This window comes from Mus caroli, chromosome 4 (assembly GCF_900094665.2).
Source record: "Mus caroli chromosome 4, CAROLI_EIJ_v1.1, whole genome shotgun sequence".
NCBI lineage: Eukaryota > Metazoa > Chordata > Mammalia > Rodentia > Muridae > Mus > Mus caroli.
Window position 1 is genome coordinate 140,960,576 of NC_034573.1, and position 16,525 is coordinate 140,977,100.

At 47.7% G+C, this 16,525-nt stretch overlaps 1 protein-coding gene across 13 annotated transcripts in view; it reads right to left on the reverse strand.

The window, feature by feature from the left end:
* LOC110292296 (calmodulin-binding transcription activator 1) overlaps positions 1–16,525 on the reverse strand; it is a 232,798-nt gene that overhangs the window by 9,306 nt on the left and 206,967 nt on the right. For 5 of the 13 annotated variants that reach the window (XM_029476776.1, XM_029476782.1, XM_021159542.2 and 2 more), the window contains 9 exons: positions 16,103–16,181; positions 15,127–15,442; positions 14,241–14,764; positions 10,251–10,438; positions 9,340–9,586; positions 8,421–8,492; positions 7,156–7,176; positions 5,669–5,862; positions 4,563–4,637 (listed from right to left, as the gene is read on the reverse strand). In XM_029476776.1, coding sequence (XP_029332636.1) covers positions 4,563–4,637; positions 5,669–5,862; positions 7,156–7,176; positions 8,421–8,492; positions 9,340–9,586; positions 10,251–10,438; positions 14,241–14,764; positions 15,127–15,442; positions 16,103–16,181 — 1,716 coding nt within the window. Of the gene's footprint in view, positions 1–2,008; positions 2,040–4,562; positions 4,638–5,668; positions 5,863–7,155; positions 7,177–8,420; positions 8,493–9,339; positions 9,587–10,250; positions 10,439–14,240; positions 14,765–15,126; positions 15,443–16,102; positions 16,182–16,525 lie in introns of all 13 variants that reach the window. The other 8 variants (XM_021159544.2, XM_029476778.1, XM_029476779.1 and 5 more) reach the window with 6 other exon arrangements.

Here is a 16,525-nt window from a genome sequence, read left to right on the forward strand (position 1 = left end):
GCCTACCTTTGTGGAGGTCCTTCTGCTGTGGACCTGGGAGTTTGGCCGACAGCATGTTCCACACTGCACCACAAAATGTAACTGTACATATTTAATTATTTTTCAGCATATATACCTCTAACTGGTTTGCTGTACTTTATAAATTAACAAAATAAGCATGTTATTTTCTTTGACACGCCATCTCAGGACTATACACCCGAGAGACTGCTTGGCTCCCAAGGAGAAGTTCAACTTGGGGGACTATCAATGGGGGGGTGCCACTGCAAGTCCCTGAGGAAGAGAGAGGGAGAGGAGATCTTATTGGCAACTGTACCGAGCCATAGACAAGCCATTCCTCAGTAAGGAGCTGGATAAATGGTCCCGTCCCAGAGGAACCTGAAACCCTCTTGACTCCTCTCTCTCAAGCTCCCTGCTGACTGCGTGAGGCATGAGGGATGGTATGAGATTCCAGCTTCCCATGCATGAGTGGGAGTCTCCAGAGTTCATGGCAGAATGCAGCAGGCACTAGAAGTTCAAGTAGGGACTCTGGTTTGCACTGAAATAGCCTTTAGAAAATGAGCTCTTGACAATGATCGTTATTGACATACCAGAAACTAACAAGCTTCAAAAGTGCTTAAGCAACCATCTCCAATGTCAGTTCCCTTCAGCAGGCTCTACAAACTGCATTTAGCATGCAAGATACTACCACTGAGGTAAACCGAATGCTAGGGCATGCACCTGGCCTCTGGAGGGCTCATTGTTGTTTCTACTGAGAGGTGGAACCGCCTCTCACTCTTTGCCCTATTTCAAGCAGATGTGTCTAAGAGGCTCTCCCACAGGGGCCTGACTCTCTCAATGGTGAACAACTGTCTAACACTAAGAAGAATGGGAACTGCTAAGTTGTCAGCATTGCTGTGTTTCTGGTTTTGGTTCCAAGTTTTCCCTTCAGCACCTGTTCATGGTTAGTTTGTCTTATTCCTGTATTTAAAGTAGTCACAGCTGTTCTACACGTAAGTCATTACTCTGGAAAAATTTGCAAAAACTCATTGCTGTATCATCACTTTGGCGACTGACGGGCTATACTGAATGAACTTCCTCTCAGAAAGCTAACAAAGTTAACCCAAAATCTAGCCCAGTGTTGCTGAGTTCTTGCTCTCACTTTTGAAGAGTTTTCTGCCACCTTCTTTCACTGTCACTTCGATGTGTCTCAGCTACATTCCCACACGCTCCTGTGCACAGTGTGCACCTACAGACTGGAATCCTATGCTCAGACATGGGAACACCGGCAGTGTCCACTGACTACCTAGTCAAGACAATGTCTGCCACTTATAAATGTGACTTGAACAGCTACTCCCAACCGTAACGTGGAGTCTCCAGCTAGGCTCAAGGTACCTCGCACGTTTTTTTTTTTAGGAAGAATTACAGTTGGGCGCTGCACATCTGACACACCTTCTGCTGTGTATTAAATGTCCTAGGCAGGTTCTGCAGGGCAGCTTTCTATCCTAACTTCCCTCACACCACAAGGGAAGAGAGCTTTAGAAACTGATGCTCTGGGGCAGGAATGACAGGAAGTAGTATCTGTAAATAAATGATTTTCTTTCCATCCTAGCACTTTCTAATGAGCCTTTTTGCCTAAAAAAAATTTTGAGCAATTTTGAGGAAATCTGATGTGGCGAAATCCTGTAGTTATAAAACCACTTGCTGAATGTTTTCCTGTAAGGCTGCCTCCCGTCAGCAGGAAGGCCTGTGTGGAGGGCGCTCTGCCTGGCCTGAGCATGCTGTTGGTGGTCTCAGAAGGTCCTCCCTCACTTCCTCATGCATGTGCACAGCGACTAAGTGGCTGTTCTCCTGTTGCATAGACAGCAGGGTTAGTACTCAGGGTTAGTTTTTTATTTTGTCTTATTTTTCATTCAGAATGGATGTGAAACTTACTAGCATACCTACGCTGCAGCCCCATGCAAGCAAGCAAAAAGCAAAATATTGAAAATGGAAGATAAGGAGAAACTGGCTAGCAGGCAGCTAAACTCACCCTTTTGTACAGCCTATGGTCCACCAGGGGGCTTTAGATAGTAAAACAACACCAGAGAGCTATTAGCATGTGAGGGTCACAGCAGAAATCTTATCAACAGCTTTATTAGCATGTGAGGGTCACGGCAGAAATCTTATCAATAGCTTTATGTCACCCAAAGACACTAGCAGGTGGTTTCTCTTGGGAAGGCCAAGAAGGGTGGTGGCAGGAATTGGGACAAACAGGAAGAAGACCCATCAACTTTTAAAAAACTGTTGTGATCACATGACTTAGAAATGGGTCCTGCTGACTTCTCAGGCCACTGTCTACCTACCTTGTTGAGAGGGTGTCATGAAGTTTTCTACTTAACACAGATTGTAATGCTTCTAAGAGACAATAAACATGACAGTTCCACTTATGAAAGTAACACTAAGTAAACCAGAACGGGGTGTGCACATCTGAGGGAACACACAAGTTTAAAATAACCCCCAGGAGAGAGAGAGACTGGACTCCATCAGGCTCTTTAGAGAAATGTGCTGGAGACGGGAAGTGAGCAGCGAGCACTACATCCAGCACACAAAGGCTCTGCTGTCTGCTTGTGTGGTTTTTATCATCCGGACCGGGAAAGAGCAATAGTCTTTCTTTAGCTGCAAATGGTGAGCAGAAAAGAGCCCCAGGCCTGATGCTCTCCTTCCCAGGAGACCTTGCCAGCTTCCCCGGGGATGAGCTGGTTAAAATATGAACTCAGGACAGCTGAGATCTTCGGCCAATTCCTCAGTTAAAGTTAAGTGAGGGATTCCTCCGTCCAGCCTACTTCAGCAAGCAGTCTTTCATGCAATTATACGTCAAGTATCTTACTCTTTGACTCATCCACTGTGAACACAGAACACACCCTCAAAAGAACACACACTGCAGAGTCAGTGAAGGACTCGGGTAGCTCTGCTTACCCTGCATTTCTCATATACGTTTGGACTCGAGAAACAACATGAAGTGAGCACAGCACAGCTCAGTTTAACCCACGGATGTTCTGGTTTATTGAAAACGGCCTCAAAAAGCAACATTAGGGTCTAGACCAGATGAACCAGTCTCACCAAGTGGAGTGGCCGCTCTGCACCATGGGAGCTAAGTCTACTAGTCTCTGTGCTGGACAGTGTTTTGGGGGCTCTCATTCTGTAGGCAAAACAAAGAAGATGAGGAACTGGACTTATGAAGAGGTAAGGAAAGTGACCTGGGGGAGTCCAAGGTATTTTACCAACCAAAGAAGCTCGGCTATTCTACCAAGTCATAACTGCTTGACTGTCAACTGAAAGGGATTGGCTTAACAACAGAGACAGGAGACTGATCGATTTGAGGGGGGACTTGCAGAATCATTCTCATTACGTGAGATCGTACCCTGTAGTTTACTATCCGTTTCCCGCCAGGACTTCTTCAGTCAGCTTATTCATACTTGTATTTCATATGCTAGCTCTTAGGGCAGGAGAGCCAGGGGAACGTGGTGGTGGAGGTGGAGGAAGACCTTGATCCAAGGCATGGAAGAGCAGCCAGGGCATGGACCTCCCACCTTGGATTCCATCTAGAGAACACCCAGTACCCTAATGAGCTCTTTAAGGTTTTCTATTACTGTTGATGGAGTGGCTACTACGAATGTTTCTTTCTATGGTCATACAGATGAGAGTCTGTGTTAAATAATAGTAAGTAAGTCTTAAAGGCAAGGTATTTTGAAATATTAGCAATGTAAAGAGAGAGAGAACCTGGCGTGAGGTCTCTGAGGAATGAGGGGATGGTTAAACAGGAGAAAGAGCAGCCAGCTCTCAACTGCACAGCTCCTGATGCTCTGGGAACACACACTCCCCCTCTGTGCAGCTCCAACGGCCACCGCCATGGACTCCAGGCTTCATCTATAGAGAGGAAGCAAACCTCTCCCTTCAGCCCCAGACATCTTAAGTCTTCAGCAAGAAAGCTCACATTTGAGTAGATGCTCCTCTAGCAAGGCTCCATGAAAACATGTTACATCCTTGGGGACCAACAGGCTGTCTTTTCCTCTGTGCTCCCTGCCCTCCCACCTTGGACCAAGTCAGATTGGCTCTCTGCACTAAACTGAGTGGAAATGCTATATTCAATATATCCAGCAGAGGGCACCCGCCGCTTAGTGGAAGTTTCACATGTGAGAACCTAAAGGTCTGTCTTCCTTAATTTTCTCTGTGGATGCCTATTAGCAGATTAAGGACATACCGTGAAGACCATAAGGCAAACTGGCATATAAATGGTAGGTTAAAGAAAAACTTGGACCAAAAGCTAGTACGAGTAAATCACATTCATGCCCAAATCCAAACAGAAATGCACTGGGGGGGGGAGGGGGGGAGGGGGTGGTCTCCATGGTCAGACACACACCCTCTCGAGTCACTGCTGCCCAAGTGGCAGTGCCAAGATGCCACCATCCTGTTACAACCTGGAATGCTTGCCCCATGCTTGCTAGAGGTCACCAGCATGGCACAGAAGCATCAAGTGGTCAGAAAGGTTGGGGCTGGTCTATCATTCCTTATGAGCACAATGGTAAGATAAGGACTTGGTGTACCTGTGGCGACAGCGACGCAGAAACCTCATTATCTTCCGAGCAGCTTGGTCCTGCTTTTTGGTCAGCAAACTGCTCCTGAAAAAGTCAGAACATGACTGTCACAAGAAAGGTTCCAGAAAGCTTACAGTGCAGACCCTGAACCAATCTGATCTACAGCTGGAGGAGACTTTCAGTTATACGGTGTCACAAATCCAACTGAAAAGCATACACTGCTCCCACAGTGCAGAGATCAGCCTGGGGACTCTCCCAAGCTTTTGCTTTGTTTTCTTGAATTTGAGACAGCAGCGTCTACTGCATCTGAGGCTGGCATCAAATCCCCAGTACAGCTGAGACTTCTGAACTCCGGATCTCCTGCCTTCACGTCCCAGTGCTGGCACTCGAGGCTTGAGCTTCCTTGACCACTTTATATGGTAAGAGGATACGGAGCCCAGGGCTTTGTACACACCAGGCAGTTACCCTGGCAACTGAACTATGGCTCTCTCCCACGTTTTAAAGGAAACAATATGAAGACTAAAAATGAGATGGTCCCTCCATATGCCCTTACAACTTATTCATTCGTCTGGGATAAGACAAGAGGTTGCTTTGTAGGCCAGATTAGCCTCGAGTGTTGGGATTACAAGTGTGTACCACTATAACCAGGTTTTTTTCCTGTTGTTGTTGTTTGTGGAAACAGGCCTTATAGTGCTAGCCAGACTTCTTCAGGCCAGGAGTTAATTCTGAGCTTGATACTCTCTTTGGTCTAGTTTCTGTTTTTAATCTTTAGTCTACTACGTTCTAAACTGGAATCACTGAGCCCTGAGCCCTATGTACTCTCCTGAAGTAATTAGGGAGTCGATCAAAGTTCAGAACACTGCAGAATGACTCTCTAGTACAAACTCTGGTCCGGACAAATTCTGATCTATATTGAAGTTGGCCAATGACATAAAAATAACACCATGTGGCAGATAAAGGACCTTTAAGAGAGACCAACAACTAATAGGTACTGTTACACAAAGTCACACTGGAGAGGAAGGTGCTGCCTGCCACGCCTCTGGCCCTGCCCAGAGGCAGGTCTAGGTACCGTGCCAGGCAGAGCCTCTGCCACACCTTGCAGGCTCTTGACCCACCTGAGCTTCTGCTGCACGATGACAGCGGTCCTGCGGGCCGGCCGTCTCCGGCCACACTTCTTGTAACTCCGGTAGAAGTTCTGGATCAGCACTGCGGCGCGCCGGCTCTGCTGGAACCGCTTCTGCTCATAGTAACTTCGGAATTTGCTCTGGATAAGGATGGCCGCCTGGGTCATCTTTTTGTAAAGTGCATACTGTGGGGGACACAGAAGGAACAGGACAGTAATGACAAGAGTTGGAAGTCCTCCAAGCTTAGGAGGTAAGAGCCCCTCCTTCCTTCCTACCCTAATCTCTGCTGGGAGCCAACCTCAGGATGCCAACAGCAAGCTTCCAGTACTTTTCCAAAATGCAAAGAACTACCTTCAGGATGGCCTGCGGGCAACACTGTATCTCCATCCTCACACAGCAAGGTGTTATTCTACCTCTCTTCAAGCTTTCCAAAGGCATTTAAAAGGTAAAAACTTAAGCTGTGCTTTAAGATGAGAATTTACTATCCAATTTAGAAACATTTGAATTCTTAAGTCTGTCTCTTGATTCCACTCAGACAGAGCTACCCAGCAGTCAGCACCTCTTTCTAACTAATTTGCTCCATGGCACACATTTCTGATGGAGTTACAAGGTCCCAGATACAAGGCTTATCACAAAATGCTGACACTTTTAAGCCATTTCACCCTACCAAAGAGTAACAACACTCGTCAGTCCCGTACAGCAGGCCTCGGAATACACCCTGGGGGGCTATTAGAGCTGTGGGCTACTTAGGAGCCATGTCAGAGGACCCCAACCAACCTACTCCACAGCCACAGATCCGAGGAAGGGACAGAAGCCAGGCCTGGCTCCTAAAGCAGTCTTGCAGCCCTAAGAACACAATGCTCGCCACCATGCCATGTGAGAGTTTCTGACAAGTGAAGAAGTCACATGAAGCTCCTTGCTTAAGGCAACTTTCTATTGTTAAGGGACCACCCACTCAGAACCCTAGCCCCATGCCTAACCACGTCGCTCGCTCGCTGTGCCACAACCCGAAGAAAGGAAACTGACTTCTTAGAATGTCCAAAAAGCAAATCTGCACTCCCTTGACCTGCTTTATATTCCTTTCCACCCATCCAAAAGTCCTGTAAGGTAAGAACACTGCAGCTTACAGAGCTGCTATGGACCATGTCATTGTATCCTAAACACAGGGCACATTCAGGTCCCTGGGGTCATAGTGAAGCCTTTCACAGAAATTAGGTATTTGCTTAATATTCACTAGGTCCAAAGTCACCAGCTTTCATGGACTGCCCTGGCCATGAAAAGTCCACCTGTTATTAACGCCCAAACCTCCTCCACTAGAAAAATCACAGGTCCCCAAGGACAGTTCTGGTGTGTGGCTGGCTTAGCAAAGGGTGTTTGGTGCCTCTGCCATCTTAATGAGCTCTCCTTGTGGCTGGTGACGAGTATGGCATTGGTGACTCTGGTGAAATGGTTTGTGAGAGGACTTGATGGATCATTACCTTCAAGGCTATCCATGTCAGCTTGGGGGAGAAACAGAAAATACAAATTAATGTTAGTTTACCAAACAGAGGGAACAAACCAGACAAAAATCCCAAAACCAGTACAACTCCCAACCCAAACCAAAAGCAACAAGAAGGCAGCCTGGCTGTGTTAACATCTTCCACCGTCCAAAATACCGTCCCTACAGTTCTCACTACTTCCAAAGACAATGCCTTCCATCTTCCTAGCAGAAGACAACATTCGCTCAGCAGGGAGGATCTTTTGCTGCTGCTGCTTCTCCTTTTTTTTTTTTTAAATAAATAACTGCTGTCATTACAGACTTGAAACCTCGATTCTGTGTATGACATAATCCAGTGCTAACATGAAACCTGCTCACCAAAAATCACGGAGATAAAGGGACCACAGTGTCAGCGTTTTACATAATAAACCATCAGTGTCTGGGATCTCGGACTCAACTGGCCAGAGCTGGAACCCTTGCCTCCCTGCCCCTGATAGAGTTTTAAGGAGAAGTTTGGAAGACAAAACAGAACAAAATAAAATAGTAACACATGTTAAAAACCAAAATCCTGGGTCAGGAGAGCACAGGACCTCAAATTTCTTTGTAGTTATTATACAAGTAGCACACACTAGCCTTCCCATAACAATGTAAGGGCTACTCAGGCAGGGTCCTAGAAAATAAATCCAAGGTTTTCTAAAACCTTCTCCAGAACCGGCAGCGTGTGGATCCAGGTTGGCCTTGAACTTGCCACCCTTCTGTCTTAGTCTCTGAGTGCTGGGACTAGAGGCTTGTGCCACTGTTCCCAGTAAAAAGATCAAGGTTTAACATTGAGTCTAAAGTCAATAAGGAAGTTTCAGTATTTTATAACTACCTTGATATCTATAAACTCTAACATCTGCTTAATTTTCCAAGCCTACTTTCTTCCTCTGTGAATGGCAATACAATTGCTTGGAGTAGCTCTGAGACTACACCGCTCCTGAAGACTGGCATACTGGGCTCCCCAGGTAGCCTGGCTACCCCACAAGCAGGCAGCAAGGCCTCCATGAGACAGGCCTGCCTGTTATTCTTGCCCCTATTGGCTAAAGCTTGAGGCAGGGTGCTGTTCTCTTTCCCTAGGGTTCTTAATTATAGCAATTCAAGTTAGGTCTTTGTTATCAGAAGCTGGAGGTGGGGCTTTTTAGCCAAACCGAAGAGCAGCATCTTCCTCTGAGGCCAGGGCAGCTTGGACAGGTGCCCTTCCCTTCTGGGACACATAGCTAAGTTTACCTGTTTGTACTTCCTGTAACAGCGCTGGATGACGGCAGCGGCCACTTCTTGCTGTTCCCGCAGGGGTCTGCCCTGAAAGGTGAAGCAAGGGAGATCAGTAAACTGACCTAAGACTTGTCAATATACAAACAGCTAAAACCTTTACTCATGTCATACGTCTAACATAAGAATTGTCAACATATGGAGGCTGCAGAGATGGCTCAGCAGTCAAGAGCACTGGCTGCTCTTCCGGAGATCCTGAGTTCAATTCCCAGCAACCACATGGCAGCTCACAACTGCCTGCAACTCTAGTTCCGGGAATCTAACACCCTCAAATAATTGTCATCAAAAGAATTGCCATCATACAAAAAACTTTACCCATGTCATGTGCCTGGCTCAAGAAATAAAACCCAGGTTTACTGAACCACATCAACAATCACTATAAATTAAGAAAAATAGATTTTCAGAATAAATCCTAACTATCTTTGCTTTTAAAAGTCAAACCATATTTGGATGTCAAGAGGACTAAAAATATGTATTTAAGAGGCTTTTAACAAATTAGGAGTTGCACTACTGATCCTTCAGGATCTCTGCAGTCTTCCCTAAAGAATCTCACTCCTGTTTCTAACACCTGTGGACAGCGATAAATCCCATTAGGAATGTGTAGAAAGTAACACATTCCCACCCCAATAAAAGCATATGTCTAAGGTGATGACCGAGGTCCCAGGGCTCAGGGTTTGATTTAGCCATATGTCCCTTGGGCGGAGACATCAATTTACCAACAATAAGTAAGTTGATGAGAGCCACCCCACTGGTTGTATTTGACTAAAGCTCCTGAAAGTTATTATGATGATAATATAACATAACATAATGTCTTCCAATAGACATTTGATCAGACCACAAACCACAGAGGTAAGGGACCAGGACGCTCCTCTTTTACCTTGTACTTCCGGAAGGCTGTCTGGACAAGCCTGGCAGCTTCATAGAGTTCTCTCTGCTCATGGTCGGACAGTGTGAGCTGAGCGAGCTCACTCTCCACCTTCTCACTGGTGGACGCACTCAGGAATTCTGACCAGTCTGCTGCAGAGGGAAGGCTGGGTTTCTCGAAAGCCACCTCACTGACTGGAGAGCCTGCGGGACTCAAGCTGGCATTAGAAGACGGCGTTAGGGGCTCAGTGTACGCACTCCTAAGACAAGAGGAGAAAGAGAAGACGTTAGCGACTACTGTCACCGTCCATTAATTAATACTCCAGTAATTAATAAGACAAGACAGGATCCACCTGGAGCTACCTGGGCCGGTAAGATGCCTCCACTCTGCGAGTGGCTATACACACTCAACACTTCGGTTGCACCTTGGTGAGTTCCTACTGAGCACCTATTACCAGCTTAGCACTGTGCTAAATACTAAGCCCATTAAGTACACTCACTATGTTGCCTCTAGGAAACTTTAGCCAAAGTAGGCATATCCTGAGATAGCATTTATTTTATGTATATCCTGAGACTCATTTATTTTATGTATATGAGTGTTCTATCTGCATGTACACGTACATGCCAAAAGAGGGCATCAGCTCCCATTACAGATGGCTATGAGCCACCATGTGGGTGCTTGAACTGAGGACCTCTGGGAGAGCAGTCAGTGCTCTTAACCACTGAGCCATCTCTCCAGCCTCGTGACATGGCACCTTATACACACTGATGTGGGAGAAAGCAACAGATGGAAAGAAGACAGAAGTGGCATACTGTCCTGTGCTCTCCTTGGGAAAGTCTCTCTTAACCCTTGGCCTCCCTGCCTCCAGTTAAATCCAGGCCTTTATCCTGGTCAGAGGATCCCCAACTCCAAATCTTCCCAACCTGATGTGGGCAGCACTGGGCAGACGGTCAGCATCAGCTAGGTAACTGGCCAGCCAGCTCATCGTACTGCTAATGGTGGCTGGATCTGTTCTTTCCAAGGCTGAGGATTCCATGGGCACAAAGTTCTCCTGCTTGATTCGGTCTGGTGTGGCCTCGATAATGTGCTCCGCCAAGGTCATCATGTTCACCTGCAACCAGAAGGCCACAGAGCACATGAGCTTAGGAAAAACAAAACAAAAAGCAAACCTTCAAACTCTATCCCCTGCCCCTGACCTTGCACAGGACATGGAGGGATACAGAAGTTGGGAAGACAGATGACATATGCTTCCATACTATGCATTCAAATAGCATTTTAACTTAGGATACAATTCACCCTAAGACCTGATTATCTCCTAACCATAGTTTGGCCTCACACATCTTTTAGAGAGCTTTTGTCTTGGGCCCACTGTCTACTATCAACAGTATCTGTCAGTTATGGATCTCACACCTGGTGCAGGGAGGTGGGGGTTCCAGGTAAAACAGCATCTTAAAAATATAATGACATTTATTTCTGTGCCTGCACACGTGTAGCCAGAGGACAACATGCAGGAACTCATTCTCTCCTCCCACCTGTGGTCCAGGACCTAAGCTCAGTTTGAACAGGCTGAGGGCAAACACCTGTTACCTGCTGCATTATCCTGTTGCCCTAAATGTTAAATTTTAATTAACTGTGTGTGTGTTTGTGTGCATGTGTGTCTGTGTGTGCACATGTGAGAACAGCTGCTCACAGCCCAGAAGACAGTGTTGGATCCCCTGGAATTAGAGTTGAGAGCCACCTGGCACGGCACTGAGAACCAAACTAAGGCTCTCTGCAAGATCATCAACCTCTCTTACCATCAAACGAGACTTGCCAGCCCCTAAGATATCATCTTCCCTCACCAATATCCTTCACCACTCCCCCACTTCTTGTCTGGATACAACATCTGCTGCACCTCGGCTCAGCTACGCCCACCTGCTTCTGGACCTCCTACACTCAGGGGAAGGTTTATGGCCCAGTTCTGGGACGTAGTGCTGTGCAGCATGCAAGTATGAGAACATGAGCCTAACCCCAGCCGCACATAAAAAGGCAGAACACAGCGACATGGGCCTGCAATCTCAGCACAGGGGAAGCAGAAGCAGGACGATTCTGGGAGACTCACTGAGAGACCCTGCCTTCCGACATTAGTAGGGAGCAATGGGAGAAGACCTCCAACACTTATAAAAATAAAATTTAAGATTGGAGGTGTCTTTTTAAAATTCCTTGCACACCTCTTAAAAATGGTAGTCAAAACCACAGGAGTTTAGGTTTCCACCAGATCCTCTGGCTCAGAGGAGAGGTGTTCTGAGAGGAACTCCAAAGAGGGGGAAACACTGCCCTCCTATCATGAAGGCAGCTCAGAAAATTACCGTGCTATGGGTTCAAGCTTTGCACACTGGTTCCCCAGTGTGTGGAGCTGCTGGGGAAGGCTATGAAACCTTCAGTAAGTAGGGTCTCGCTGACATGAGGAGGGTGACAGTAAGTGTTGTCCACTTGACAGAATCTAGAAGCACCCGAGAGAAGCTTCTGGGCATGTCTGTTGAGAGTTATCCTGATTACACACAGTTATGAAGGAAGACCAGGCTTTCCTGTAGGTGGACTGTTCCCTGGACTGGTATTCTGCCTGGTCCGTGTACCAGCAAGCGAGCAAGCTGAGCACAGAGAAGCAGTCACTGGCCTGTGTTTCTGGCCTTTGGCTGTATGATGAGCAGCTGCTCCAAGCTGCCTTGACCTCCCAGCCACTACAGACGGTGTCTTGAACTATGTGCTCTATGTGCTAAATAGACCTTTCTCCCTCAGGCTGACTTTGTCAGAGTGTTCTATCACAGCATCAGAGGAGTGTAAAACACACACTGGTAAGCAGAGGCCTTTGAAGGCAGAGCTCCAGTTCTGGTTCCTGAGCACACTCAGTGGGCCCTGCCATGCCCTTCCAAGGCCATAAACTCTTTAACCCGTCCTATACCAGGTATTCTAGTCACTACAACAATAACACATAGAAGACTACATCTCAGTTAGATGAAGCTTTCAGAAAGGCAAAGTTCTGGGAATGGAATCAGATCTGGGTGGATGGTGCGGTGGGGACACCGAGAGTTGATACAGGAAGCTGAGCTGACCTAAGACTTTTCTGATAGTCAGACAACTATCTATAGTTGCCTAAAGTAGATTTTACAATCTAAAAATCTCATCCCCCCCCAAAAAAAACCTCCTATTTTAAATGTCTAAGATAAAATTTCCTCAATGAACAACTATCGATGACAGTGTTTCCATAAGGTTTAACTAAGAAGAGAAGATCCACCCTGAACAGACATTGTCACCCCAAGGGCTGGGGGCACGGGCTGAATAAGCAGAAAGGCAAGAGCACCAGCAACCAGCTCCTTGCCGACTGCTTGGCACAGAGCAGGTTCCTCACGCTCCTGCTGCCCTGCCTCCCCCAGCACAATGCCAGGGTTATACCTTCAAACTGAACCAGAAATGTCCCCTGCCCTGCTTAGCTGGTTTCGTCATGCCAAGCAGAGTCATGCCAAGCAGGAAAGTAACCACCACTGGTGCAAGCAGGAATGGTCCACACCGAGGACTAGGCAGACTGTAGCAGGCTGAGCAGAGCCAGCTGCCAGTTTGTGTGATGCGAGTTTTACCACGTCGCAGCTCTGCTTATCCCTTTAACTTTGTCTACAGTTCCTTTCGTGCTCTTAAGGCAGATCCAAGGCTATCACAGTTTCTGTATGAGCCACAAAGCCGGAGAATAGTCACCATCTGGCTCTTTACAGAAAACAAAACAAAAAAACCTTTACCAGCCTTTTGACTACAACATTATTGGACTTAGGCTGGGTGTGATGGGACGCATCTCTAACTCTAGCTACTTGAGAGGCTGAAGTTGGAGGTTTGACACCAGCTGGGGAACTTAATGAGATCACGTCTCTAGATAAAACTGAAAAGGGGCTGAGGATGGTGCCCAGTGGAGAGTGTTTGCCTAACACGTGCAAGGCCCAAACTGTATCATTTGATTTAACCTGGCAGACATCATCCTGGCTATACGGTTGTTGGTAAATCAGTGGTGGGGTCTGCTGCCCACCAGGAGCAGAGGCTATACTGGCAATACACACGCAGGCTTTTTGTTTGTCACAGAAAACCAAAGAGTTCCCCCAGGGTGCAATGCTCAGGCATGACTCAGCAGATACACCTCTCCAGGACGAGCTGGCAGGAGCGTGGCCTTCCCACCCCAGCATCACCCCGTCTGCTTTGACAGGAACCTGGAAACAGAGGCTGAGGAGTAGAGCATAGAAAACCATGCTTGCTGTCTGGTGGCCCCTTCTGACTGCTTCTGCATAGCTGAGTTGGTGGATTTTTGTCTAGTAGCCTGGTGCCTTGTTTAGTCTATGACAACTTTAGTGCCCTCAGAGGACTCTGCTTCCTACGTTCATTACAAGGGCAGTCAGTTATTAGCTCTGGAGGTATTTCACTACATGCCATGTGAGCCTCGAGCCACAGATGCCCTTCACAATGGCTAGATGACGGCCGTGCTCGTCAAAGTCACTCAGATAATCCAAATCCTGTCTGCAGTCTTCCTTGCTGGCTATTTTTAGGGCCTTGACTCTATTATAACCAGTACCGCAAACAGCAAAGCTGCCACCCCGGATGCAAGGAAGCAGGGCACTAGTTATTAGTGTCATAAGTTTAGTTCTCAAGAGGCTGGTACTGGAGGGAGGGCTTTGTTAAGGGTCTGTGGTCAGGCCCTACTCACGGTGCCTAGTTCACAGAAGGAAAACGTGGTTCCAGGAAAGCCGATAACTCCACGTCCGCCTGAGCAAGACCAGACTGTGACTCTTCCTGGGATGGGGATGGTCAGGTGTGTGGGGGCGTAAAGACTACACGACTTTCAGAACTGAACCATGATGTTCGGGGCTGCTGTGGGGCTCCAGCTTCTGCAGGCTTACCTGAATATCATCCATGGGCTGGGGGCAATCCTCGTGCTCTGTCCTATCCCGGTAGGCCCCCATCTCTGTATTCACCACCTCTCTGTTAGCCAACATCAGGACGCTCATTGGTTCTCTCGGACGCACCTGTGAAGGCGCCGCGTCCTTTACTACACTGGTCCCCTTCGGATTTCCAGTCACCTGTACTGTAGACACACCAATGTAAAGATCTTTGGCACTCCACTTTACTACAGGCTGAGATGCAGACGCTTGGGATGCTGCAGTCTCTGGAGTGGGAGGGGAGGCTTCCCGGCTGTACTCCCTCACTCCTTCACTGGGGCTGATTGTCTCGGGGGAAGACTGCTTAGACCTAGGGCTCTGCTTCCTGATATTTGGCTGCTCCAGACTCAGTGCAGTGCAGAGCAGCTTCTCCTGCCTTGCCTGGAAGGACTCGGGGTTCAATTTATGCTTTTTGGGAGCCGGATAATCTTTGTGGCCCTCAGTGCTGTAGTAATTAGAGGGTTCAGACCGAGGTCTTCTCAGCTCTGAAAAGTACAGTAGAAAGGACAGTCAGGTCAGGTGATGAAAGTAGGAATCCCTAAAGAATTAACACTTTATGCCTGGGAGATAAGGAGGGCGAAGCTGGAGCGCAAGGCATGTTCCTGAGGTATAAATACTCCCTAGCAGCCTAGACTGCTCAGACAATCCTCCTCCAAAAGTATTCGTTTCCTGTACAAACAGACTTTCCATATTGGGAGGGGCACTACTTTTAAAGGAAAATCAGAAGCAATAAGTAGCCCCCTCCCACCAAACCCTTAAATGTTTCCTACAGACTCTTCTAAGGGAAGCTGCAGACAGCCAATGGGGGAGCCGGCAAGTTCCAAGATGATCCCTTGTGAATTTGTACCTGGATTGGTGCTCGCAATGACAGTGACTCCTTTGGGTATTTCTGGAGGGCTCATAGCCTCCCTCTGCCACTGGGCCATCCAGCTGTCTGTGGTTGGCTCTTCGCTTGGGGCACAGTGGATCCGGGAGGCCTGTTCCAACTGGGCCTGCTCGTCTCTCTGCAGGTGTTCCAGACACTCTGCTAACTTCACATGGCCCCTCGACCTGGCAATCCCCAAAGGCAGCCGTCCCAGAGAGTCGGGGATGGAGATGGCCCGGCGGTCCCACTTGTAGAGCACCACAGCCGCTTCCAAGTGCCCCAGGGCACAGGCCCACATCTGAAAGCCAGGCAGACAGATGGAGGAACTTAACAGGAGACCAAAAAATGGATGTCTCTTTTGATGTTGCTACCAGCAGAAACACTAGTCTGTTGGCGTTCTTTGTGGGGCCACTGGATGAATAGTGCCATTGCAGCTATCTAATTCCAACGAGAAATAATGGTGTGCATGTCTGTCACTCCCCCAGAGTCTATAAATTCACTTTCCTACATCAGATTAGAATTTATCTTTATATTATATTTAGAAAGTGTATCATTACAGCCCAGGCTGGCCTTGAACTGTGTAGCCAAGGATGACCTTAAACTTGTGAACCTCCCGATTCCATCTCCTGAAAGCTTACGTTAGAAGTTTGCACCACCATCATACTCTGTTTTTAGTCTCATCTTATCTTTTAAGTTACATTCTCAGATCCCATTGGGATCTAGAGTTCCTGTGTCAGTTTAGAGAGATGGTTAGGGGACTAAACAAGCCACCTCATCCATCCATCCATCCATCCATCCATCTTAAGATAGAGTTTCTCCATATAACCCTGTCTGTCCTAGAACTCGCTCTGTAGACCAGGCTGGCCTCGAACTCAAAAGATTTGCCTGCCTCTGCCTCCTGAATTCTGGGATTAAAGGTGTGCGCCATCACTGCCAAGCTAACAAGCCTCTTCCTTACCAGAGGAGTACAGGAGAAGTGGTCCACATTCAGGGGATCAACCTCCAGTTCCAAATCAATGCTGTCTGCATGCTTTGTGCTGTTGGGGAGATAGCACAGAGGTTACCACACATTAGCCCACGGCAAAAGGAAACACCAGGACAACACAGAACCCATGAAAAGGAAACCAAACTGGGCACCAAGCCTCCCTGGTGTGAAGAAATAGGATTCTAGATTCCAAGGGCAGATTGGACTCCATTTGACAAGAGCCCAAAGGAAGCAGAGCGCCTAGCATCTCATGTCTCCCTCGGCAGTCAAGGGCACAAGACCACACAAATCTCCAGGGACCCATCCTGGGAAAAAGCCCTGGCTCACGGGCCATGACACACACTGAGCGAGCAGATTCCTGGGCACCAGCGGGGAAAGCCCAGGAACCGGAGAGGT